Genomic DNA, 27,033 nt, shown 5'->3' with positions numbered 1-27,033 from the left:
GACGGCCAGTCCTGAGCCGTCCGCCGTGTCATGGTGGGGCAGGGGAAGCAGGCACAGCAGCCTGCGCTGTGTGGTCGGATGAGAGGCATTAGGTTGGGACGGGAGTTCCGAGGGATTTGATGGGGAAGGACTGGTTTTACTTCCTGAAAGTAAACATCTGAACGGTATATGATGGATGAAAAGATGAGGGTATAAGGTTAGAGGTTTACCCCACGGCTTAATAGTTTTCTTAAACTTCCCTGACATTTCTGTTCGGTTACACAGTGGGTGTCAAAGTGTTGCGACTCACCAGAGCCGCAGGAACTGCCTTCCTACAAGTCCAAGTTCAGGGGAAGCAGAAGTCACAGTTGGTGCAAAAGTCCCATTTCCACTTGGATAAAAAATATGTCGTTTCTGATTTCTTTTCGGCTCGGTGACAAGGGCAGCCGCGTCCACAGGTGCCGCTGCAGCTCTTTTTGAGCGTCTGGGTTCGTGTGGTGACCTCCTCCGAGGATCACCTGCAGCGGCCTCATGTTGCACAAGCAGAATTTAACTCATTTTCCCGCCAGTCACAAAAATGAGGGCCTTGTGTGCCTGTTTCTGAAGTCTATTTTATGCCATTAGATGGCTGATTTTTAGGATGAAAGTGCATACATATTTTTTATGATTTATTGATAGCTTTAAGAATCACAGCAGATGCCTTTTCTTTATATATTAAACAAAAATCTTATTGGCTATCACTCTTTTTTGTGTCTGAATGAGCTACTTGCATTTTTTTGTGATGTACATCTGTAATGTGCACGCATGCTCAGCCTCTTCCGTCGTGTCCAACTCTGCGACCCCATGGCCTGTAGCCTGCCAGGCTCCTGTGTCCATGGGATTCCCTAGCTGAGAATACTGGAGTGCGTATGCGAAGTCACTTCAATTGTATCCACCTCTTTGTGACCCCATGGATTGTAGTCTGCCAGGCTTCTCTGTCCATGGGTTTCTCCAGGCAAGACTACTGGAGTGGGGAGCCTTTCCCTCATCCAGGGGATCTTCCCGACCCAGGGGATCTTCCTGATCCAGGGACTGAACCCAGGTCTCCTGCATTGCAGGCAGATTACTTACCGCTGAGTCATCGGGGCAGCCCAGATGTGTAATACTAGACAGCTAATTTGAATTGAAAAGCTTTAAATATGTAAAATTTTAAATAGTTTAATGAAACTATCTTGTCGCACCAGAACTTTAGGTTTTCAGAAATAATAGTTACCCAAATTGATATAATTTGCTTTAAAATAGATGCTTCATTAGCTCCAGGTCTTACTTTCTTCTCTTTCTTAAAGAAATGCAGCGATTTTTGCCACAGGAAGGCATTCCTGTTCGCTGGCTGCTGCCGAGTTCCCTGTGGCTCGCCGCCAGTGTGCGTTCAGAGCACACAGCGCCTCCTGCAGCGAGCATGCTCCTTCCTGCAGCAGCGCTGAGCCCTGTGTGTCCCCGGCACCTCAGCTTCACTGCACCATGTGCAGGGATTTTACCCATTTCATGCATTTCTTACATGTGTTTAAGCCTATAAATTTCTCTCTGAATGCCGCTGTGGTTGTAATTTGCCAGTTTAGCAAGTGGCCTTTTGATTTAGCAGTAAATATTTTCTGACTTTTTGCAACCTAGTCTTTATTTACATATGAGCTTTCAATTTTCCACATACATAAACTAATTTGTTGTTTGGCCACTCACTTGTATCCAACTATTTGTGACCCCATGGACTACAGCACGCCAGGCTTCCCTGTCCTTCACCATCTCCCGGAACTTTCTCAAACTTATGTCCACTGAGTCGGTGATGCCATCCAACCATCTCACCCTCTGTCGTCCCCTTCTCCTCCTGCCCTCAATCTTTCCCAGCATCAGGGTCTTTTCCAATGAGTCAGTTCTTCTCATCAGGTGGTCAAAGTATTGGAGTTTCAGCTTCAGCATCAGTCCTACCAATGAATATTCAGGGTTGATTTCCTTTAGGATGGACTGGTTTGACCTCCTTACAGCCCAAGAGACTCTCAAGAATCTTCTCCACAGTTGAAAAGCAATAATTCTTCGGTGCTCAGCTTTCTTTAGAGCCCAACTCTCACGTCCATACATGACTACTGGAGAAACCGTAAGTTTTGACTGTACAGACCTTTGTTAGTACAGTTATGCCTCTGCTTTTCAATATGCTGTCTAGGCTTGTCATAGCTTTCCTTCCAAGGGGCAAGTGTCTTTTGATTTCATGAACGCAGTCACCATCTGCAGTGGTTTGGAGCCCAAGAAAATAAAGTCTGTCACTGTTCCCATTGTTTCCCCATCTATTTGCCGTGAAGTGACGGGACGAGGTGCCATGATGTCAGGTTTTTGAATGTTGAGTTTTAAGCCAAGTTTTCACTCTCCTCTTTCACCTTCATCAAGAGGCTCTTTAGTCCCTCTTTGCTTTCTGCCATAAGGGTGGTGTCACCCTGTTGGTTAAACCTATATGCTGAGTACATCTTGAGAAATGCTGGGCTGTATGCGTTACAAACTGGAAGTAAGATAGGCGGGAGAAACCTCAACAACCTCAGATAAGCAGATGATACCGCTCTAATGGCAGAAAGCGAAAAGAAATAGACAGCCTTTTCATGAGGGCGAAGAAGAGTGGAAGAGGCAGCTTAAGATTAATATTAAAAAAGCTAAGGTCATGGCACTCGGCCCCAGGGCTGCATGGCAAATAGAAGGAGAAAAGGTGGAAGTGGTGACAGATTCCCTCTTCTCGGGCTCCACCATCACCGCAGATGCTGACCGCAGCCATGAAATCAAAAGACGATTGCTTCTTGGCAGGAAAGCGATGACAAGCCTAGAGAGGTGTTGAAAAGCAGAGACGCTACTCTGCTGACAATGGTTGTGAGACCTGGACTGTAAATGCGGCAGAACACCTAAGAATTGATACCTTTGAACTGTGGTGCTGGAGAACACTCCCGAAAGTCCCTTGTACTGCAAGGCGATCAAACCAATCAATCTTAAGGGAGATCAACCCTGAGTATTCATGGAAGGACTGATGCTGAAGCTGAAGCTCCAGTATTTTGGTCATCTGATGCAAAGATTGAGGGCAGAAGGAGAAGAGGGCGTCGGAGGATGAGATGGCTGGATGGCATCACTGACACAGTGGACGTGAACTTGGGCAAACCTCGGGAGATAGTGAGGGGCAGGGAGGCCCGGCGTGCTGCAGTCCATGGGGTCGCGAAGAGTCGCACATGACTGGGTGACTGAACAACAACATCTTACATTTTCAGATGTAGTTGTTTTTATCACTTTCAAAAACGATTACTAGTTAGGTGTACTTTCAGTTCAGTTCAGTTCAGTTCCGTTGCTCAGTCGTGTCCAACTCTTTGAAACAGCATGGACTGCAGCACGCCAGGCCTCCCTGTCCATCACCAACTCTCCAAGCTCACTCAAACTCATGCCCATCAAGTCAGTGATGCCATCCAACCATCTCATCCTCTGTCGTCCCCTTCTCCTCCTGCCTTCAATCTTCCCAGCATCAGGTTCTTTTCCAATGGGTCAGTTCTTCTCATCAGGTGGCCAAAGTATTGGAGTTTCAGCTTCAGCCTCAGTCCTGCCAATGAATATTCAGGACTGATTTCCTTTAAGATGGACTGGTTGGATCTCCTTGCAGTCCAAGGGACCCTCAAGAGTCTTCTCCAACACCACGGTTCAAAAGCATAAATTCTATGGTGCTCAGCTTTCTTTATAGTCCAAATCACACATCCATGCATGACCACTGGAAAAACCATAGCCTTGACTAGATGGACCTTTGATGGCAAAGTAATGTCTCTGCTTTTTAATATGCTGTCTAGGTTGGTCATAACTTTTCTTCCAAGGAGCAAGTGTCTTTTAATTTCATGGCTGCAGTTACCATCTGCAGTGATTTTGGAACCCCCCCCAAATAAAGTCTGTCACTGTTTCCATTGTTTTCCTATGATCTTAGTTTTCTGAATGTTGAGTTTTAAGCCAACTTTTTCACTCTCCTCTGTCACTTTCATCAAGAGGCTCTTCAGTTCTTCGCTTTCTGCCATAAGGGTGGTGTCATCTGCATATCTGAGGTTATTGAATTTCTACTGGCAATCTTGATTCCAGCTTGTGCTTCATCCAGGCCAGCATTTCTCATGATGTACTCTGCGTATAAGTTAAATAAGCAGGGTGACAATATACAGCCTTGACGTACTCCTTTTCCTATTTGGAACCAGTCTGTTGTTCCATGTCCAGTTCTAACTGTTGCTTCTGACCTGCATACAGATTTCTCAGGAGGCAGGTCAGATGGTCTCATATGCCCATCTCTCTCAGAATTTTCCACAGTTTGTGTGATCCACACAGTCAGAGGCTTTGGCATAGTCAGTAAAGCAGCAATAGATGTTTTTCTGGAACTCTATTGCTTTTTTGATGATCCAGCAGATGTTGGCAGTTTGATCTCTGGTTCCTTTGCCTTTTTAAAATCCAGCTTGAATATCTGGAGTTTCATGGTTCACATACTGTTGAAGCCTGGCTTGGAGAATTTTGAGCATTGCTTTGCTAGTGTGTGAGATGAGTGCAATTGTGCAGTAGCTTGAGCATTCTTTGGCATTGCCTTTCTTTGGGATTGGAATGAAAACTGACCTTTTCCAGTCCTGTGGCCACTGCTGAGTTTTCCAGATTTGCTGGCATGTTGACTGCAGCACTTTGACTTTCAGCATCATCTTTTAGGATTTGAAACAGCTCAACTGGAATTCCATCACCTCCACTAGCTTTGTTCATAGTGATGCTTCCTAAGGCCTACTTGACTTCACATTCCAGGATGTCTGGCTCTAGGTAAGCGATCATACCATCATGATTATCTGGGTTGTGAAGATCTTTTTTGCATAGATCTGTGTATTCTTGCCACCTCTTCTTACTATCTTCTGCTTCTGTTAGGTCCAGACCATTTCTGTCCTTTACTGAGCCCATCTTTGCATAAAATGTTCCCTTGGTGTCTCTAATTTTCTTGAAGAGATCTCTAGTCTTTTCTTTTCTTGAAGAGATCTCTAGTCTAGTAAGGTGTACTTTGCCTTACTTCTATTTTTTCTTAATATTTATACAATCAATCTTTCCTCCTTTTAAACAGCATATGCTATTTTTCCCCACCCTTTACTTTCAACCATTAAAATTAATGTATTTTAAGTGTTTTTTATTGAAATCCAACTAGGAATCTTTCTTTTATTTGTTGAGCTTACTCTGTTAGAAATTATTATGATGACTCATCAGTTGATCTTATTTTGTTTTTCTCTTCAATCTTTAAAAAGAACACTTCACTTTCTATTTATCATGAATTCTTAGCTTCATTTTTTTCCTTCAGTCTCTACTGGATTGATGAGATATTTTTCTAAATTCTTTTCTCCCCCTTGAAAGGTTTGACCTCTGTCTATTATTTCTGTTTTCTTCCCCCATGTTTTGCTGTCCAGTTTCAGGAAACTAGCAATGTTGTAAGCTCTCATAACTGCACACTCGTCTCTCTGTTAAACCAGGCCTTTGTTTTGCTCTTTCTATGTTCAGGCTGTTGCAGAGCACCCAGCATTCAGCAGGTGACCGCTAAGTGTTCGCTGGGTGTCTGTTGTTTCTCTGTTACGAGTTATCGAGCCGTCTTAACCCAGTTCCAGCTTGTGGATCACTGTGCTGTGTTGATCTTAGTAACTGGTGGCAGTGAGTGGGCCCCTCTGTGTGTCAGGCTTCTCATATGAAAAAGGGAGTGAAATAGCTGACCCTCCGCAGGTTTGCGAGGAGGAGGGACTATGAAGTGCTCAGAATGCTGTGGCGCAGAGTTAAGACTCAATGCATATTTGTTTGCTTTTCCAGTCATCGAATTTGTATAAGCCTCTGTTTCCTGGTTGTAAATGAAGAATCACTTGTAGGCATCTTAAGCATAAATGCTTGTGGGCACACTTTATTAGATTTGTCTTAACAGTGATGTTTGGATATCCTTGACATAGTAGGAAGATGGAAATTATTAGAAACCACGTTATATTTAAGCAATGTTTGGGGCCAGATGGAGTTCAGTCTCAGTCCACTAGACACTGAAAATCTTGGCAACAGTTCTGACAGCAGCTTGGAGAAGGTGAGGGCCCAGTGACCAGGCCAGATGCAGGTCCTCGGAAGGGTCAGCGTCTGCTGGACACATTTCACCCAAGTCAGCGCCACAGGCACCTGCTCAGGGGGTCTCAGGGTTTGATAATCAGGAAACTAATGACTGACCTCAAGCTTTAACTGCCTTATTAAGACCATCTTTCAGATGATTGATTGAATATGGCTTATGACCCACACTTTATCAGTCTTTTGATCTTTTGCCATCTGTAGCTCTGAAACTTTCCGTGGCATCATATATAGAGAAAACATACGCTGGTAGTTCTTAAGGTCCAAATGTTCCACTAGCAGTTATTTATAGGAAGTTTTTGGAGGCCAATTCTAAAATTTTATAAGTAAAAAAGCTATTTGTTAATTTCTTTCTTTAGATTCAGTGTTGTTAGATATGATTAGGATAATGTTTATTAATTAAACCTGTAAAAAATATGCCTGATTTTCCCCTTATAATTACAGGGGTCATCATTTGCAACCCAGCAGTCCCAGGCTTATAATCTCTTTGTGACCGCGGCCACTGGTGACGGGATAAAGCTCTGGGACCTGAGGACCCTGAGGTGTGGCTCCCCTGCTTTTCGGGGTGCGGTTGGGGGTGAGGCTGGACAGACCACAGAGAGTGTATTTTAATTAAAGCTCGTGGTAAACTCCACTTGAGCTTGTTTTTCCAAGTATGACAAGGTTGTGGTGAATCTGTTCACACTGACTAAGAAGAGTCTGATTTATGCACAGAAAGGGTCACATGGTTTGGAATGATGAAAAGGCAGATACGGTCTTTCCTCTGCTACATGTGACTTGTGGCCTCTGGCTGCTGGAAATGAACAGGAAGTTAACTGATCACTTCACTGTTAGACTGGAGTGTACATGTGTGTGAGTGAGATGCGCATGTATGTGTGCAAGCATGCACACACGCTGTAAGAGGCATGTGTAACAGTGAGACGCACATATATTTGTATATAAGCATATATATACTCACAGTGATACGTACATATTATAGTTAGATGTGCGTGTATATATGTATACAAAGTATGTGTATATATATATGTATATGTACACACAGGGGTACATACCTGTAACAGTGAGATGTATATGTATGTATGCAAGCATGTACTGGGAGGGATTGGGGGCAGGAGGAGAAGGGGATGACAGGATGAGATGGCTGGATGGTATCACTGACTCGATGGACGTGAGTCTGAGTGAACTCTGGGTGCTGGTGATGGACAGGGAGGCCTGGCGTGCTGCAGTTCATGGGATTGCAAAGAGTCGGACATGACTGAGCGACTGAACTGAACTGAAGCATGTACACACACACTGAAATGTACATGTAACAGTGAGGTGTACATATATTTGTACATAAATATATATGTATACACACAGGGTTACATACATCTAACAGTAAGATGTGTATGTATGTATACAAATATATACACATGCACACAGTGATATGACCATGAAACAGTGAGATGTACATAGAAATGTGTATGAATATATATACACACAGTGTTACATGCATGTTACAGTCAGATGTGTGTATATATGTATAAATATACACACAGGGTGCATACATGTAACAGTGAGATGTATACATATATTTATATATGTACACAAATATATAGACACACAGTGATAGACACACACACACATATATTTACGCACACACACAATTCGATTCCTTAAAATGCTCTGATAGTTAGGGCAGACAGACATTGAGCATAGAATGTGTCCGACAGAATAGAATAGCTGCTTACATTTGCTTCTGTGTCTGTGTGTGTGACATATACATACATATTCGTGTTTTCTTCTTCATTCATTAAACAAGCATAAACCCTCTGTTTCTATCCTGTGTGACTTTTGTATACTTCTCACATATAAAAAGTTTATTTAATGTTAGTTTTGTTATTTTTGTGCATTTGTGATGTTAAAAGCATGTTCATTATTTTTAAAAGGTCTTCAGAATCACCTGCCTCACCATTTATTATTAATAATCCTCACTTATTATTAAACATCCTCACAATAAAGATGTTGTTTCACTGTGGGTTTGCTCATTTTTGTGAAGACAAGTCAGTATCTTCCTCCTAATTTATGTTAAAAATTGAGAAATCCTTTGTTCTCTTGCGGTTTTTCCTTCCTTGCAGGTGTGAGCGTCGTTTTGAAGGCCATCCAAGCCGCGGCTACCCATGTGGAATCGCTTTCAGCCCTTGCGGCCGGTTCGTGGCTTGTGGTGCTGAAGACAGACACGTACGTGCTGCCGTGGCAGTGTGCTGGTCTTCAGGCGAAGGTTCTGCGCTCGTTCTTGGGGAGACAGTTAATACTGCTGCCTCTTAGGACAGAATCTTGACTATGGGCCAGTGCTCTGAGGCTGCCACATCGTAATGGTATTAAATAGCAGTCACACACAAGGTGTGGCAGGCCAGCCGTGGAAGGACGGGTACTGTGTGATCCTACTCATGTGAGGAACCTAACGCAGACTCACAGAGGCGGACAGTGGAAAGCGGGGCCAGGAGCTCGGGTGGGGGGTGGGAGATTCTGGGCAGGGGGCACAGTGGTTGGTCACACAGGACGAGCAAGACTGGACTCTGCTGTAAACGTGGCGCCTGAGGTCTGCAGCACCACACTGCGTCCATGAGCCTTGTGAAGAAGGTGACCGTTTGCTGAACGTCATCAGTATGGTTAAAAACAAGGCTCATGGGAAATTCACCCAGGGGCCACCACTGATGCCACTGAGTATGGAACCTTTGAGATGTCAGTCTGTGTCACTAATGCTGTTTAAGGTATCTGCCTCACCAGTCTGCACCAGGAGGTAGTCCTGTGATAACAGGGGAGCCCGAAGCTAACCGAGTGTTTGTAGGTAACTTCTGGCTTAAGAGAAAATACACAGGATAATGGAACAGATCGAAAGGGCACACAAAGAAGCAGAGACAGATCCTGGATACGGAGCATCCTTGAGGACACCGGTCCAGTTCCTTCAGCAAGAATGTGGCATGAAAAAGAGGCAGGCAGGGGAAGGATTGCTCCAAAATAGGGAGACGTAAGAGCAATGTACAGATCTCGACTGGATCCCTACTGACCGCACATAACTGTTAAAAGACATTTGCGAATGCCTGGGAAAGGTATTGATATTTACTGGGTAGTAAATATCGGCAAATTATTATTCTTTTAGATGTAAAAATGGCAGTACAGTTAGTATAAAATGCCCATGTTTTTAAATGCTTACAAAATACATAGGACTCATTTTTGCAATTTGCTTCAAAATACTACATACCTTTTAACCCCAAAAACTAGAAAGAAAAGGAAAAAAGGATACGATACTTGGAGCAAGTATAGCAAGTCTTGATAATGTGTTTGGGCCGTGTATGTGTGTAGCTGCTTGTATAATTCTCTGTACTTTTGCACATATTTGAAAAACTTCCAAGTGCAAGGCCACACACGGGCCTTGGGAGCGGTCGTTGATGTGGACGGGCTTGACTTCACCTTGGCAGGAGCCCCTTTGCGACCTCCTCGGCGGCCGGGCACTGAAGGGGGTGCTCGGCTGCAGGGAGCCTGCGTCTGTGTGCTGTTCTTAGCAAAGGGAACCGCCGGTTCTCTGACCCGTGGTGTTTCCATCTGTCGCAGCGCACGGTGGTGCCTGCCAAGGGAAGAGGAGGCAGTATGTGTGCGTGGTTGTGTTTCAGAAACGCCGCTTGAATCTTACTGTGCAGAAAGCTGTGACCGCACCGTGACGACTCCCTCGGGATCACACCGACACCCTGGTCCCGCTATTTCATTGTAGGGTCACCTTTTCAGGGAAATCAGAATGAAGGCATGAACTGATGGACACCTGCAGATAATCAGCTGCATATTTGATCACAGGTCCACAGATGCTGAGAAAGACTGAGCAGTGATTGGAAACCAGGTTGATCAGGATTAGCTTCCAGACTAATGGGGCTGCTTCTCCCTTGGGTGGGCGACACCGACGGTCAGACCCGCGGTCAGGGCTGTCCAGTGATCCGCGTGCTCTGTATCCTGAGAGGAGCTTGTCACCTTGTTTGTGACAGTTGTTGTCCGGGCTTGGTGGGGATCCATGAGAGGAGAAGGAGGCTGTGTGTCTGCCTCGGGCCTGATGAGAGAGCCCCGAGCAGCATCACCAGCATTTTCTAACAAACTCTCCACTTCTTTCTGGATGCAGGCTGCGTTTCTGCCTCAATGAGATTTTAAATAAGGCTATGTATTAAATCTTGACTATTTTGGTCTTCTGAGAAAAGATTTTTTTTAATAAAAATTCAGTGATCTGAAGAAATGTGGACAGTTCTGAGAAATATCACTTTTGGAAATATTTTAAAAAGCAAAGTAAGTGTCCATAGTTTGACAGTTGATTCCCCCATAGCCCATATAATTATTATGAAGCTTCAGAAATACAGAATTCACTTCTGTTTGCAGTTCTTTTTTTCTTCTGTGGGGTTAATTCGGGAAAAGGGAAAATGAAGGACACATGTTAGAATCCTGCGGGATGGAAAAATGAAAGGCACTTCATCTTCGCGGACACGGTTCAGCAGAGTTACAAAACAGCTGTAATGAGCTGGTCTGGTCCTGTTTGCAAAAGGCTGATCTTTTCAGTAGTACACTCAGTCCCTTTCGCTTTTTGTGAAAATATTTTTGAGCAGTATTATTCCAGCACCCCTGTAGCTTCGGCCACATCCTCATCTTTTTGCCTGAAAAATGTTGCTTCATTTTTCCTCACCCCTCTTCCCAGAGATTGATTTAGTTTCAGAGTAATGCATACTCTATCCAGGTTTTTTCTCAGTTGCTTTTATTTTCTTAGCACATTTTAGCTTATTTCTCTTTGATGGGGAGAAGTTGCTTCATGAATCAATAACTGTTATTACCTCCAATTAAAACATTTTGTTCTTGCCATGGGTTGTAATAAAATTGAGTCAGTTGCAGAATTCCTTGTTACTTTTCCACTCTTTACATAAAGTACACTTTGTCCTTTTGGACTGGTCGGTTGCCACTGTGTGGAAGTACAGCTCGTGATAAGTACGTATCTAATAAAATATTTCTGATATTGGGAGCTGCAAACTGCTGTTTTTGTTGACTCAGAAACCTTCTGGGCGAAAAGATACTTTTCATTTATTAATTTTTTTTTCTCTTTGTTCATTCCTTGTTTTCGTTTTTCAAGTTTGTTTATTTTCTGATGCATGCGGGCTTCCTCTGGTTGCAGGGAGTGGGGGCTGCTCTTCCGCCTGCTGCACGGGCGTCTCACTGCGGCGGCTTCTCGTCGCAGAGCAGGGCTCTGGGCGCACAGCCTGTGATGGCTGTGGTACACGGGCGGCACGCGGAACCCTCCCACGCCAGGGACCGAGCCCACGTGCCCTGCGTCGGCAGGTGGGTTATTATCCACAGGAAGGTCCTAAAAGATGTGCTTCATTTAACACCATTTTTGTGCGGAACACGGGAGTCTGTTTCTTAGATGACACCTAGAATCTGCTTCACAATGAATACTTCAGTGTTGTCTTACATGCATTTTGAGATTCCAGGCCGACACAAGCCAGTGTTAGTTCCCATTTGGATTTAGGTAAACATGAGGAGTCTCAGGCAGGACTTTTCAACAAGAGATAACCTGTGACAGAAGCTGACTAACGCAGGAACTCGAGCCTCGAACCCTGCCTGCGTGTTCTCGGAGCTGCCCTCTGCCGTCAGCCCTCCAGCCCTGTGTCTGTGCTCACCCTTGTCCGTGGTCCGTCAGGGCAGGGAGCACGCAGAAGCTGTCTCTTTCTCTGCTGACTGGTGCTGCAGCTGCCTGGGCGCATCCACTCTTGACCTTCCAGGCACTGTTATGTCAGAGATCTGTCAGTCTCTTCTTTGACCTGTTTTCCATTAGCCCACAGGTGAGTTCTCTGGGCCTTTGAAACACTAGCGTAAGCCATAAGCTTGCACTTAGCTTGCCTTTGTACTCGTGGCTGTCACACATCACACTGAGACTCCTAACATCAGCCCCGCTATCCAGGCCTCCTTCCCACCCTTTCCTTATCTCTTGAAACCCGTTGCTCTGGTCGCTTCTCTTTAGACACTTGTCTAGCTGTTCTCCGACTCCTCTCCTCGAATCTTCTGTTGTAAACTCAACCATGATTTGAGCTGTTCACGCATCACAAGTTGAATACACGTCACTCTCTGATGCCAGCCTTTTCCTGCTTCCTGAGCGTGGCAGCTGCGTGGCGTCACCTGAAGACCTGGCTGTCTTAACCTTAGAGACTTACACACAGTGACTGGCTTCCCTGGGACACCTGCTGCTCAAAGCAGCAGCCTCACTTCAGTTTTGGTCCCAGTGGCTTCCAGCCCTTCCAGCTGCGCCATGGAGACGTCCGTGGTGACCAGGAAGCTGCTTCTCCCTCCTCCAGAGCCTGGAATCTAGAGGGTGTGTGTGTGTGTGTGTGTGTGTGTGTGTGTGTGTGTGTGTGTGTCCCCAGCATACGTGCAGTAATGGGCCGTACAGCAAATGCCTAATATGCAAACCTTCAGGTTGTGAACTTTCAAAGATGCGAATGTGCGTCGGCATGTCCAGTCACACAAACTGGTTCACATGTCAGGTGTACACTGCCGTGTGCGTGCATCTTCTACAAGTGGCTGTGCTTGTGTGTGCTTTACTGGATAGAATACAGTAGTCTGTTATCTTTATTTCAAGTCCAGAATTTCTAGAAGCAAGTGTGAAAGCAGCGGCAATGTAGCTGGTACTGCTGTGCTTTTTCAGGTACTATGCCGTAAGATTAAAAATGTTTTCTTTATTTGTGTTTGGTTTTGTGTATTATTTGTGTAAAAAGTATTATAAACATATTACAGTACAGTACTGTATAGCTGACTGTGTTATTTGGGTACCTTGGCTGACTGTTGGGCTTACGAGCAAATTGAACTTATGAATGCACTCTTGGAATGGAACTCATTCATATGTAGGGGACGTGGTGTGTATTCCTCCAAAAATTATAGTTTTATTGACATATTTATAGCCAGGTCATAAAGCAGTTGTATGGTTAACTTTTCTGAAGCAAGTTGCTAACAGCAGTTATGGACATCTGTTTTCATTTCTTTTGGGTGTGTACAGAGTCTTGAGATTGCTGGATCAGAAGGCTGGTGTAGGTTTAATTTTGTTGGAAGCTTCCAAGGCAGCTATACCATTCGAACAATCGAGCACCAAATGTTTGGCATGCACACACACCCCCATACATACACACATGCACACACACACGTGCACATACATGAACACACAATGCACCCAGATCCACACACACATCCACACCCAGGCATACACATATACACACACATGTGCACCCAGATGTACACAAACATGCACACATGCACACAAATGCATCTAGATGCACACGCATACATACACACACACACATGCTCACACAGGCACCCAGACACACACACATGCACCCAGATGTACACACAGGTGCACCCATACACGTGCACTCAGCTGTACACACACACACACATACATGCACACATGTGCATACATACAGGCACATGAGCACACCGAATATATAGACATGCACACACATGCACCCAGATGCACGCACACACGCACCCAGACATACAGACATGTGCACAGAGGTACACCTGTGTGCACACACATGTGCACACATACATATGTGCACCCAGATGTACACACATGTGGACCCAGATGCATGCACACACACACACGCACCCAGACATACACACACGTGCACACAGATGCAGACATTTGCACCCATACACACGCACCTAGATGTACACACACACACACGTGCACACACATGTGCATACATACATATGTGCACCCAGATGTACACACATGTGGACCCAGATGCACACACACACCTCCAGACACACACACACGTGCACATAGATGTACACATGCACACACATGTGCACACAGATGCAGACATTTGCACCCAGACATACTACACACATGCACCCAGATATACACACGTGCACACAGATGTAGACACATGTGCACCCAGATGTACACACACATGCACACACTCAAACCCACGTGTACATACACACACAGAGATGTACACACACACACAAATGTCCACACACATGCACCTAGGCACACACACACGTGCACACAGGTGTACACACTGATGCACACACGGGTATGTACACAAATATACACACATGGTGATACATGTGCACACACATACATGCACACACAGCACATGCACAGATGTGCACACAGATATAAACACATGTTCACACACATGCACACACATGTGCACACAACCTCCAGTTAGGGTGACGAATGGTACATCAAAGATGACACGCGATATGGAACATGCAGAAGCAGGTGGAGGCTCCAGAAGACCTGCACAGTTGATTGGCGAGGAGCCCAGACGATGCTGGAGTGAGGCAGCTGTGGTGTCCAACCTGGTTTCAGCTCCTGCAGCTGCAAGATCTGGGAAGAGTGCCCACCTCCAACTCCGGTTTCCTTGCCTGTAGAATTGGGACAATAATTGTATTTTTCTGTAAGACTCTAGAGAGGATTGCATGAGGAATTTGATACCCAAGTTAGGTTCATTGAGTGTTTGCTTTCATCATTAATCTCGGTATCTTATACTTGGAAATAATAGATGTGGCAGAGGTGTGGTCATTGTCGTTTCTCTTATCCACTCAGTCTGAACGGCAGACAAGAGGAGAGCTCTGGTTCCGAGAAGCCTGCAGAATTAATGAGAGCACCCCTCACCATGTGGGCAAGAAACATCACGGATGGTTTTGAAGCATCTGTGGGGCTAGAGGGACTCTGGAGGCCCGTGCCCTTTAGGGTGTTGTCAGAAAAGCAGTCGAAAATCTCAGTGTGGACGCTGGCTGTGCTAGTGGCTTGCTCGCTCCATGACTTGGCTTCCTCAGTAGCGTTTGAAGTGTCAACCGTTTCACATACACACACCCTGGCCCGCGGTGGCTGACGGGAGAGCCGTGAAGGGTTTTGCAGCCAGAGAGACACGGTACAGGTGTCATGGCTCCTCTAGCCCTGGGTTCTCAGAGTGGGGTCTCCCCTGGGAACTGTTAGAAACACAGGTTCTCCAGTTGTCTTCGGGTCTCTCCCCCAGTAGCTAGATGAGAAGTCTCAGAGTTAAGTAAACATATTCATTACAAATAAATGCATCTTTGGGCCAGGAGGAAAAGGCAGACATTTTACTTCTCCACTTTAGTTTGGAATATATAAAATATCTATGTGGAGAAGGCAATGGCACCCCACTCCAGTCCTCTTGCCTAGAAAATCCCATGGATGGAGGAGCCTGGTAGGCTGCAGTCCATAGGGTCACACAGAGTGGGACACGACTGAGCGACTTCATTTTCGCTTTTCACTTTCCTGCATTGGAGAAGGAAATGGCAACCCCCTCCAGTGTTCTTGCCTGAAGAGTCCCAGGGACAGGGGCGCCTGGTGGGCTGTCATCTATGGGGTCGCACAGAGTCAGACACGACTGAAGCGACTTAGCAGCAGCAGCAGCAGACTTTATTGCAACAATACTGTTTCAGTTCAGTTCAGTTCAGTAGTTCAGTCGTGTCTGACTCTTTGCAACCTCATGGACTGCAGCATGCCAGGCTTCCCTGTCCCATCACCAATTCCCAGAGTTTGTTCAAACTCAGGTTCATCGAGTCGGTGATGCCATCCAACCATTTCATCCTCTATCAACCCCTTCTCCTCCTTTCAATCTTTCCCAGCATCAGGGTCTTTTCCAGTGAGTCACTTCTTCGCATCAGCTTCAGCTTCAGCATCAGTCCTTCCACTGTTTAGCCAATGACAGAATCACTTGGAAAGTCTAAATGTGAAGGACTCATTGGTACATTAAAGTTGATTTTTTTGGAGGAAAGGAATCAAATTTGAGGTCTTTCTCCCGCAACATGGCGCTCGTCTTAATTATCAGTGGAGCTCAGATAATGCTTGTCGGCACATTTGCTGCTCAGTAACTAGAATTGTCCTCCCACCCCCGGGAACCGAGTTTATCCCTGAGATGAAGCATTCAATGGCGACTCCAGACATATATCTTTTAATATAGTAATACAATTAGAGAGGAATGTATGTTTTCAGTTTTCATTTCATCAACTGCTTGGAGAAAATTCTAAATATTTGAATTGCTCCAACTCCAAGCTGATTAGTATGAAGCAAAGTATAGACATTTCTTTCTCAAGTTTATGGAAAAGGGCAATAAAACAGATTTTCCCACTCAATTTGGGACTTCCAGAGAAGGTTGAAATAGAAAGCCTTTTATTTAAAATGAATCCTCACACATGAGCATATATTTAAAACTGTTCACAGGGTTTTGTGGAGGCTCACGGCAGAAAATAGAATGATGTAAATTCGTGAAGATGACAAACTGTCTCAAAGGGGAAAGAGAAACGCATGCTTCACGACAGTACTTCCGTGGCTTACCCAGTGTGTCGTCAGCTGCCCCAGATGCGGCTCTGATGAGCTGGGGGAATGTGCTTCTGCTTGCACGATTCCTTGCAGACTATTTGCATCTGAAACACAGCATCTGTGCATTCTGTCTTCCAGGCGTACGTGTACGAAACCAGCTCCAGCACTTTCTCCCGCAGACTCGCAGGACACACCAGCACAGTAACTGCGGTGGCCTTCAGCCCGGTTGCCACTCAGGTACGGTTTCCTCTGCTTCACACAAGTCTCACGACATAGCTGTTGCCTCTGTCAGACTGTGTTTGGGTCGAATTTTATCATATTTAAGTTTAGATGCTAGTTCTCATTGAGTGAAGGGAGATGAACTTCGAAAATCGACCTTTACTGGGGAGGAAGAGAAATGGAGAGTTCTTCATTTTACAATGAAAGTATTTGTCATTCTGTGCCGATGGACATTTGTTCCAACGGAAATGTAGAAAAATAAGGAGATCTTCGTGGACAGGAAGATGGAAGGAGGAAGGAAAGTGCAAGTAAGAAATGGATTTTGAAATTCCCCAGAAAAGAGTTTGGAGGGAGAAGGAGGGCCTCAAAATTTAAAGAATCTTAATTAGGAGGAAGGATTAAGATAAAGTAACGTCGGTTGCAAATCAACCCAGAAAAGTGAATGATCTTGTTGTTAGAGCACAGAGGGAGCTCGGAATTCCCAAATGCTCAGTTCTCATTGGTGTTCAATGCGGCTTCCGTCTTTCGCTCCAGACCCCCCTCTGCTTGTGTCTTGGGTTGTCTGGTCAACACTGGCTGCTCCGTGGTGGCCCTGGCGTTGCTCAGGCCCAAGACCGTCCTGGACTTGGGGGGCGGTTGGCGGGCTCCGCAGACCTGCTGGCTGTGTTCCTGTGGTCCAGACCTCATTTAAGGGCGCATTCACAGGATTAGCAAAGTGGGCGCTAGCCTCCGCATCTCCTGGTCAGGAAGGAGACGAGGACTCCCGGGGTGGTGCCAGCTTTGTTCCAGGGACGCTGCATAGCTTTGGGGGAAGTCAGGAGACAGATCCCATGGCTAGCTTTTTTCTTTGTAAATTAATTTTAATTGAGAGAGATATTATCCCCTGTCAAAAATTCAAGTTTTGAGTCCCTTGGAATAAGTTGCTAGATATGGTCCCAGAGTAGACTTTTTCATTATTGATGTTGCTCAGGTGTCAAAGTAAGACTTGTGAGTCTTTCGGAAGAAGCTTATACTTGTACTGATGAAATGATTCCAACAGTGCGTGTGGCTCAGGGAAAAGGGCTCTGACAGTGACGGGGGTCCTACCAGCTCACGGGGAGCAGGGCCTCCACAGGGTGGCCGAGACCTGAGGGGCTGTGAGGACGCTGCCCCCTACGGTTCTGCCAGGATGCGCGGCTGAGCCGGGTGGCCAGGTCCAATGTGGTCCGGAGGGCAGGTGGTCAGCTTTGGGTCTATAGAAGGTGGTGTGTTTGTCTTAAGATACTTCAGTGTTGAGCTGGAGACGAACTTCACAGTTAATCTGTCCCGGCTGCGATGGCAGCCAAGCGAGAGTGTGATTTCTAGGAAAACAATGCAGGGTATTCAAACCAGAGATCAAAAGGGGACAGGAGAGTGAGTGTGTGGGCTGCAGGGAGTGGGTCTGTGGCCCCACAGGGAGGAAGGTGAGGAAACATGCCAGGGGGCCGCAGAGGAGAGCCGCTGCACGTGAAGACAGAGGTGGGGGCGTTTGTTGGAATGCACAGCAGTCACAAATACAGCTTTACTTCATGTCTTCAAAGGTATCTTACATTGATATCACAGCATCCATTTTACCTGATGTCAGTTATAAAATAATGAAATACAGCATAGATGAAAGGTAACATAAAAGCCCTTTTGAAAGGTAACATAAAAGCCCTTTCTTAGTGACAGTGGCTATTTAGGGTATTAAGTAGGTATTTATTTTCCGTTTTCCATTTCTGTGCCATGTGGGGTTTATTATGGAAAATCCTGCTTCGCTCTTTCCACCTTTACTGGGTTGCACTTAACTACGTCACTGGCATTACCCAAGAAATAGAGTAGGAAGACAAGAGACCTCAGACTGTTCATGCAAAAAGACAAGACGCAGGTGGAGTCCAGCTCCAGGCGTGGCTTAGACCCAGCGGAGGAAGAACCGGGAGCAGTTACGGGACGTGTGCGCGGGGCCGTGGCCGCTGTCCTCCCTGCCTCGGGCCAGCTGGCCTCTGGGGAAGAGGGGAGTAAAGGGATGGGAATCTGGAAAATTCTAATTTTGCTTTAAGACAGTGATACTTTCATCATGGACACTTGAATTGTTCTCGATGTTGTCGTGTTGATGTGCGTCTCCGTGTACACAGCGTTTTCTGTGACTAGGTTTGTCAGGAGCAGTGGTGCTGAGTGAAACAGTGAAACTCTGGAAGGATTCTGATAAACACAGAAAAACACTTTTCAAAGTGCTGCTGGCTTCCCCACCAGCATCAGTTGTTAACACTTTGATTATCTTGTTAAATTCATTATCAAGAAATAGTGTCCCATTATTTTGATTTGAATTTCTCTGAATATTAGGCTACCCATTATTTCATATGCTGTCACACATTCAGGTTTTTTCTTCTCATTTGTAAATTGCTTGTTTTTGTCCTTCATACCTTTGTCTTTTTGCTTACTGATTGTTCCAACTTTTAATTTAAAATTGACTGTGATAACACGTGTGCTGGCTCCCCTGGATCGCGGCTCCAACTTACTATAGATTAGAAAGTGTTTCTTCAGTGATTACAGTTAAATATAGAGATAAGTACATATGCCTGCACTCTAAATAGACTTTCAAAGATTTAGGAATAATCAGAAGATAAGTGGTATCTAAGGTGTTTGTTGCGTACTTCCCTGGTGGCTCGGACCGTAAAGCGTCTGTCTACAATGTGGGAGACCCGGGTTCCATCCCTGGGTTGGGAAGATCCCCTGGAGAAGGAAATGGCAATCCACTCCAGGACTATTGCCTGGAAAATCCCATGGACAGAGGAGCCTGGTAGGCTACAACCCATGGTGTCGCAAAGAGTTGAACATGACTGAGTGACTTCACTTTCTAAGGTGTTTGTAAATGTTTTAAGGACTTTGTTATACTAAAGTATCTGATTCTGATTTGAAATGTGAACTGACTTTTGACTTGTGACTTTTTAGCTGAGACAAATAAGAAAATTTCACTAAGTTTTTGAGCAGCATTTTCATTTTTAAGAGGACTTGAGAGTCATCATCATAACAAACCGTGGAAAATTCTTCAAGAGATGGGAATACCAAACCACCTTACCTGCCTTCTGAGAAACCTGTATGCAGGTCAAGAAGGAACAGTTAGAACTGGATATGGAACAACAGACTGGTTCCAAATAGGGAAAGGAATACATCAAAGCTGTATATTGTCATCCTGCTTATTTAACTCATATGCAGAATTAACATGAGAAATGGTGGGCTGGATAAAGCACAAGCTGGAATCAAGATTGTGGGAAGAAATATCAATAATCTCAGACATGCAGATGACAGCACCCTTATGGCAGAAAGTGAAGAAGAACTAAAGAGCCTCTTGAAGAAAGTGAAAGAGGAGTGTCAAAAAGTTGACTTAAAACTCAACATTCAGAAAACTAAGATCACGGCATCTGGTCCCATCACTTCATGGCAAATAGATGGGAAAACAATGGAAACAGCGACAGATTTTATTTTGGGGGGCTCCCAAATTACTGCAGATGGTGACTGAAGCCATAAAATTAAAAGACGCTTGCTCCTTGGAAGAAAAGTTATGACCAACCTAGATAGCATAATAAAAAGCAGAGACGTTACTTTGCCAACAAAGGTCCATCTAGTCAAGGCTATGGTTTTTCCAGTAGTCATGTGTGGGTGTGAGAGTTGGACTATAAAGAAAGCTGAGCGCCAAAGAATTGATGCTTTTGAACTGTGGTGTTGGAGAAGACCCTTGAGAGTCCCTTGGACTGCAAGGAGATCAAACCAGTCCATCCTAAAGGAAATCAACTTTGAATATTCATTGGTAGGACTGATGCTGAAGCTGAAACTCCAATACTTTGGCCATCTGATGCAAAGAACTGACTCATTTGAAAAGACCCTCATGCTGAGAAAGATGGAAGGCAGGAGGAGAAGGGGATGAAAGAGGGTGAGATGGTTGGATGGCATCACCGACTCGATGAACAGGAGTTTGAGTAAACCCCGGGAGTTGGTGATGGACAGGGAGGCCTGGTGTGCTGCAGTCCATGAGGTCATAAAAGAGTTGGACACAACTGAGCAGCTGAACTGAACTGAGTCATCATATCGATATAGTTCAGTTTATTAGATTTTTGAGAATTAAGAACTTGGGAGTATTTTGGGTTTTTTTGGTCATTTAAAGAAATGTAATATATTACATTTGAAATGAATCAATAATTTTAAGAGAATTTAAATTATATTAAATCATTGCCTAAGGGATTTCAATCTGTTCATCATGAGCGGAGTCAACACAAATTGAAGGCCACTCTGCATGTGATGGTCAAAATCCACTAGAGTCCTACATGTGATAAATAAGATATTGAAAGGCTTAAGGAAACTAGGTCTTACAGTTTAAGCATCAATAGGGTGGAGGAACATTTACAAACGAAAATGAGCCCCAGGTCAGTTTCTTCTGCACGAAGTCGCCATGGTGCGTCGAGACCCCCGTTGCCGTGGTGTCCAGCACCAACCACCCGTTTGCGTTGCTGGTCCTTCTGCATCAGTGTCTCCTCTGAGGGACCGAGATTCACTGTGTCTGCACTGGTGGAAGAGGCCTCAGTGTGATGGAGCTTCTGCTCCCCAGCCGGAAAAAGGCTTTGCTGCGTGAGCATCCGCGGCCCTGGGCAGGGGCATCCTGCCTGCCTCCAGCCTGGATTTACACCCAAGTCACGGGGCCATGGGCTTCCCTAGTGGTTCAGCTGGTAAAGAATCTGCCTGCAATGCAGGAGACCCCAGCTCGATTCCTGGGTTGGGAAGATCCTCTGGAGGAGGGCATGGCAACCCACTCCAGTATTCTTGCCTGGAGAATCCCCATGGACAGAGAAGCCTGGTGGGCTGCAGTCCATGGGGTCGCAAAGAGATGGGACACAGCTGAGTGGCTGAGCACAGTGCGGGGCCATGTCCCACACAGACATGTTTGCATATGTGGGACCTGACATGAAACAACTTTGTTTTCTCTCAGCTTCACTTTTTGTTAAGACTCGAAATCCTAAATGAAGCATCCAAGCGTGAATACTGAACGGCACAGTTCATTCCCCGGCAGCTACCGCAGATCATCAGTTCGCAAGGAATCCTGAAATCATCCCGCCCTGTTTCTCCTCAGGAACGGGCACTATTGAGAAGCCCAGTCCTCTCCCTCTCTCAGCCGTCTTGACCTTGTTTTCCTGGAAAAGAGAAAGGAGTCTTCTCCGGTCCTCTGTTCTCTGTTCCGCGTCCTGAGGATGGGTTTTCCATGGCCTCAGGCCCACTGATTTCCGCGGGCTGGGTTCATTTGTGCTCCGGGTCTCTGCACGGCTGCCTTGTTCTCTGCGCGCCGCCCCCCCTCCCCCCCGTAATTTGTATGTTGATGTCTCCTGGATCAGCCGGGCCCATTTGCTTCTCTTGTCCTTGTCAAGCTACCCGTTTACTGATGGAGTTGCAGCCCCACATTGACGTGGGTAGTGAGGTCCTGGTGGGGAGATGGCCCTGAGGATCCGGCGGCTGCCCTGTGTCCTGCGTTTCCAAGCTGGGGCACCTGTGCGGCTCACCGGGCTGCAGGCTGCCCGGGACCTCGTCCTGCCCCGTACAATCGCGTTGTTTCAGAGGGTGGTGCGTGTTTACGCCATTTGTTTCTCAATCTATATCCTTTAGTCTTGTGGTTACAGGAAAACATCTTCCAGATTTTTGCAGTCGGATGTCTGTGGCTGGTGCTTGTTTGTGATGTTGTAATTTTCATTTTTGGTTGGAGAGTGTTGGGGGGAGGCATTTGGGATTCTGAGCTGATTCCATTTTATTCCATTTTTATTTCTGTGCTGACTTCCAGAAGTCGTGATAGAAGTAAAACTATATATTTAGGAAGAGCTTAAGGACAGCTCCTGTGATAATTAATTTTATGTCCTTGTGACTGGTGAGGGAGGCCAGACGCCTGGTGAAGCACTGTTTCTGTGCGTGTCTGGGAGGGTCTCCAAGGAGAGGGCCATCCGCACTGGGGAGCTGAAGGGCTGCCCTCCCACCGTGGGGGCCTCACCCCCCTGCCGAGGGCCTGGAACCGCACAAGGTGGAAGGAAGGGTGCATTCCTCCCTTCGCTTGAGCGGGGTGTCCGTCTCCTCCTGCCTTGCACATCAGCCTCCCTGGCCCTCAGGCTGGACTGAGTGGCCCCTCCTGCCATCGTAGCCCTCTCCGCCTCCATCCCCCCGTCGACCACCTCCTGGAATAAGTCTCATCACAACGAGCCCTTGTCTGTCCTGCTGGTTCTGTTTCTCTGGAGAGCCTGACACATCTCCTCATTCCTAATTGTTACTCTAAGGTTCATATGCTCTTGGTACCGAGATAGAAACCTGAGCTGTCCTCCCGTGGGATACAGACCTGCCCTGTCCTCCCACAGAGACGGTCTTGTCAGGGTGCCGGGCCGTAGCTCCTGCCTGGGACTTCTTGTTTCTGTAGGAAAATGCATTCGAACGGTTCCTCAGGTCACTGTCCCAAAACGTGCACAGCTGTCCACTCGCAGCCATCCCCGGTCCCCTCCCACTGATGCTGGGAGCCCCCAATGGTGCTGATGTTTCCAGATGCCCCTGGGCTGCAGAGCGGCCAGATCCGAACCTGCCCATGTGAAGCCCTGTCCCAGCTTCTCCCAGTTCCCCTGGTTCCTGCTCTGTCTGGGGCTCGGGAAGGAGCCCAGCAATTGCCTCATGTCCATGCCGACTGCCTCCCCTCTGCCTGGGTCACTGTGGGCCTTTTTTAAAGATTTACAGTAAAACCAAGCATATTCAATATTATTTTGTCATTGGAGCTCCCCGTTTTGAGTGTCCACACTGTGTTAACACACAGACTGTGGCTGAGATGTTTCTCCTGAACTCACCAAATGGAATATCTGATGAGCTTTTTTTAAAGAAAGCATTTCTCCATTTTTATTTTGCTTCTTAGATGCCACTCTCTAAAGAGGATAGAGGCGGGAGGAAGATGTTAGGACAAGGCAGCTGGTAAATCTTGTAACAGTGATATTTATCAACTGTTTTTAAAAAAATGATGAAGTATAGTTGATTTGGGACTTCCCTGGTAGCTCAGCTGGTGAGGAATCCGCCTGCAATGCAGGAGACCCTGGTTTGATTCCTGGGTCAAGAAGATCCCCTGGAGAAAGGGATAGGCTACCCGCTCCAGTATTCTTGGGTTTCCCTTGTGGCTCAGACAGTAAAAAATCCTCCTGCAATGCGGAGGACCTGGGTTCAATCCCTGGGTTGGGAAGATCCCCTGGAGGAGGGCATGGCAACCCACTCCAGTATTCTTGTCTGGAGAATCCCCATGGACAGAGGTGCCTGACAGGCTAGAGTCCATGGGGTTACAAACAGTCAGACACGACTGAGCGACTGAACTGAACTGAGACTGTAGTACGCCAGGCTTCCTTGTCCTTCACTATCTCTTGGAGTTTGCTCAAACTCATGTCCATTGAGTCAGTGATGCCATCCAACCATCTCATCCTCTGTCATCCCCTTCTCCTTCCACCTTCAATTTTTCCTAGCATCAGGGTCTTTTCCAACGAGTCAGTTCTTCTCATCAGGTGGCCAAAGTATTGGCACTTCAGAATCAGTCCTTCCAATGGATATTCAGGGTTGAGTTTCCTTAGGATTGCCTGGTTTGATCTCCTTGCAGTCCAAGGGACTCTCAAGAGTCTTCTCCAACACCACAGTTCAAAAGCATCAATTATTTAGTGCTTAGTCTTCTTTATGGTCCAGCTCTCACATCCATACATGCCTACTGGAAAGACCATATGGACCTTTGCCTGCAAAGTCATGTCTCTGCTTTTTAATATGCTGTCTAGGTTTTTCGTAGTTTTTCTTCCAAGGAGGAAGCATCTTTTAATTTCATGGCTGCAGTCACTGTCTGCAATGATTTTGGAGCCCTAGAAAATAAAATCTGGCATTGTTTCCACTTTTCCCCCATCTGTATGTCATGAAGTGATGGGACTGGATGCCATGATCGTAGTTTTTGAATGTTGAGTTTCAAGCCAGCTTTTAAAGCCTCCTCTTTCACCCTCAGCAATAGGCTGTTTAGTTCCTGACCCCTTCAGTTGTACAGATGCATATTTTCATTCTTTTCAGATTCTTCTCTCATATAGATGAGCATAGAGTGTTGAGCAGAGTTCCCGTGCAGTACAGCAGGTCCTTGTTAGTTATCCGCCTTACATCAGGTCGTGTGTGTTTGTTCATCCCAAGCTCCTGATTTGCCCTCCCGCCTCAACTGCTTGTTAAGCACCAGGCTCTGTGCTGGGCACTTGGTTGGCTCCAGGAGGGCGTCTAAGGTCCCAGGACAGTGCGTGGTGAGAGTGCTGTTTCTGCTTTTCTCTGTGAGGACCTTGGGCGCAGACATCACGTGCCTTGTGTGATAATCACGGTACAGTACAGCCGTTTGAGGTAAACTCTGCTAGGCTGGGGCTTGCCGTCGGGGCCTCATGCGTGCTCCCTCTCTGGGCCGGGTGTACCTGTCTTGTCACCTGAGGGGGAGGGGGCCCCCAGGCGGAGCTCCGCCCCCCGGACGTGACGCGTGCGTGACGCGTGCGTGACGCGTGCGGGGCGCGGGGCGGGGCGCGGGGCGCGGGGCGGGGCGCGGGGCGGGGCGCGGGGCGGGGCGCGGGGCGGGGCGCGGGGCGGGGCGCGGGGCGGGGCGCGGGGCGGGCGCGGGGCGGGCGCGGGAGGTCCCTCTCCTGGTGGTTCAAACGTCACAGCGGCCTCGGGGAAAAGTTGTCAGTGGTCACCGTCAGAATAGTTCTCTGCTTTTTGTTCGAACGCAGCAACATGTTTTGGCGGCAAGAGCACCGCGAAGGTCTGGCCTGGGTCCGCGCGGACACACACCCGCTCTCCGTGGCTTTGGGGGGTGCCGGGGCTGCTGGCCTGCGGGTGACTTCACCCCTGTCCTCCTCTGGGGCCCCCGGAGAAAATGGTTGAGGGCCTCACCGCTGTCTCTTGGAATTAACCCGAGGGTTTCCAGAAATCAAGAACAGGGCTTTGGTGAGTGGTGCTACTGTGTGTTCACCACAAATGCTTCTTTCTTTGTTACGTAACTGACCAAAGGCGTCCTTCCGATACGTAATGGTTCACAGACAAAACCTGAGGCATTGAAGAAACTTGATAATGAAAAGTAAGAATTGGACTTACAAAGTCAGTTAATGACAAACTGCTGCCTGGTGTACAAAACTCCTAGGCTGATCCCAGGCGGAGAGTGGGCCTCGGGGTGCTCCCAGCCCTGCTGGCATCCGCGTGGTGGGCAGGTCCGCCTCCGAAGCAGCAGGGGTAAGGGAGGAAGGCAGTCCCCACGTGCATACGGGCGCTTGACGTCTGGGGGAGGTGTTTTTGGTAGGTGGGACTTCATGATCCTCTTAAAATATCAATCAAGTCATAGGTCAGGGCAGGCAACATTCCGTCTTACCTGGAATAGAGAGTCAGTTTCCCAGGGTGTCTCCAATTTTGAATATTGTTGGGAATCAGTATTAACAGTCAGTCTTCCGACTATTGATTTAGGATAAAACTTCATCTTGTTTTAAAATTTTACCAAAGAAAGTTAGGCTCTGCATTTAGCAATTGGGCTGAAAGTCCGAGCAAAGGCATGTAAAATGGAACTAACGTCGCGCCCTGCGTTTCGCTGTCAGTTCCCAGCTGCCGGCGGGCAAGGTGTGTAAGTCCAAAAGTAGCGACGGAAGTAACGTGAGGGTCCGTCTCCCAGACCTCAGTCTTCTGAAACCTCAGAGGGCACAGTGAACCCGGCTGACACATGGCTGTAATTTTTCTAACTGTAGTGACTCTGCAGGATCGTGCCTCCGGCAAAGCAGCGTCCCAGAGAATGGCTCTCTTTCTGGTTGGTTTTTTTGAGTGTGGATTTCGACAGCCGCTTCCTGTGTCTGACTTTAGTCAGGAAGTACCCAGACCTGCCAGGTTCAAGGTGGGGAGTGGGGACTTTGCTCTGACTCGAGAGGCTCTGAGTTCGTCCGTGGGCATGGACAGCGGTGGACAGTGCGTGTCCTCCCGCCTGTCAGGTGCCTCGGTGTCCGCAGCCTTGGCTCTGAGCAGTGGCCTCGTGCTGCTGACTTAAGCGACCCCAGGTGGATCTATTCATTTACTGGAACTATTTCAAGAGTTCACAGGATAGCGGCAGTACCCAAGCCAGGCTAGCACACTGGCCGAAGCCAGGTGACAACAGGCTGGAGGCAAGGGCCAGAGAACTTTCCAGAAGCTGAGAGAGTCTGGTCAGGGCCTTGCACCAGCCAGGTGGGCTCCAGCCGAGCCCTCGTGCTGCAGTCAGATGGGAGCTCAGGCCTGCAGCTGCCTGGACTGCATCTGACAGCTGTGCCCTTGCTGTG

At 47.0% G+C, this 27,033-nt stretch overlaps 1 protein-coding gene across 1 annotated transcript in view; it reads left to right on the top strand.

Annotated features, from left to right (window-relative positions):
• WDR27 (WD repeat domain 27) overlaps nt 1–27,033 on the top strand; it is a 142,933-nt gene that overhangs the window by 46,013 nt on the left and 69,887 nt on the right. Inside the window, 3 exon segments of the mRNA XM_052645900.1 lie at nt 6,562–6,659; nt 8,235–8,337; nt 16,610–16,708. Of these exon segments, the coding sequence (XP_052501860.1) occupies nt 6,562–6,659; nt 8,235–8,337; nt 16,610–16,708 (300 nt within the window).

Source organism: Budorcas taxicolor, chromosome 9 (assembly GCF_023091745.1).
Source record: "Budorcas taxicolor isolate Tak-1 chromosome 9, Takin1.1, whole genome shotgun sequence".
NCBI lineage: Eukaryota > Metazoa > Chordata > Mammalia > Artiodactyla > Bovidae > Budorcas > Budorcas taxicolor.
The sequence above is the reverse complement of the archived record's forward strand: the minus strand, read 5'-3'. Positions and strand labels throughout refer to the sequence as shown.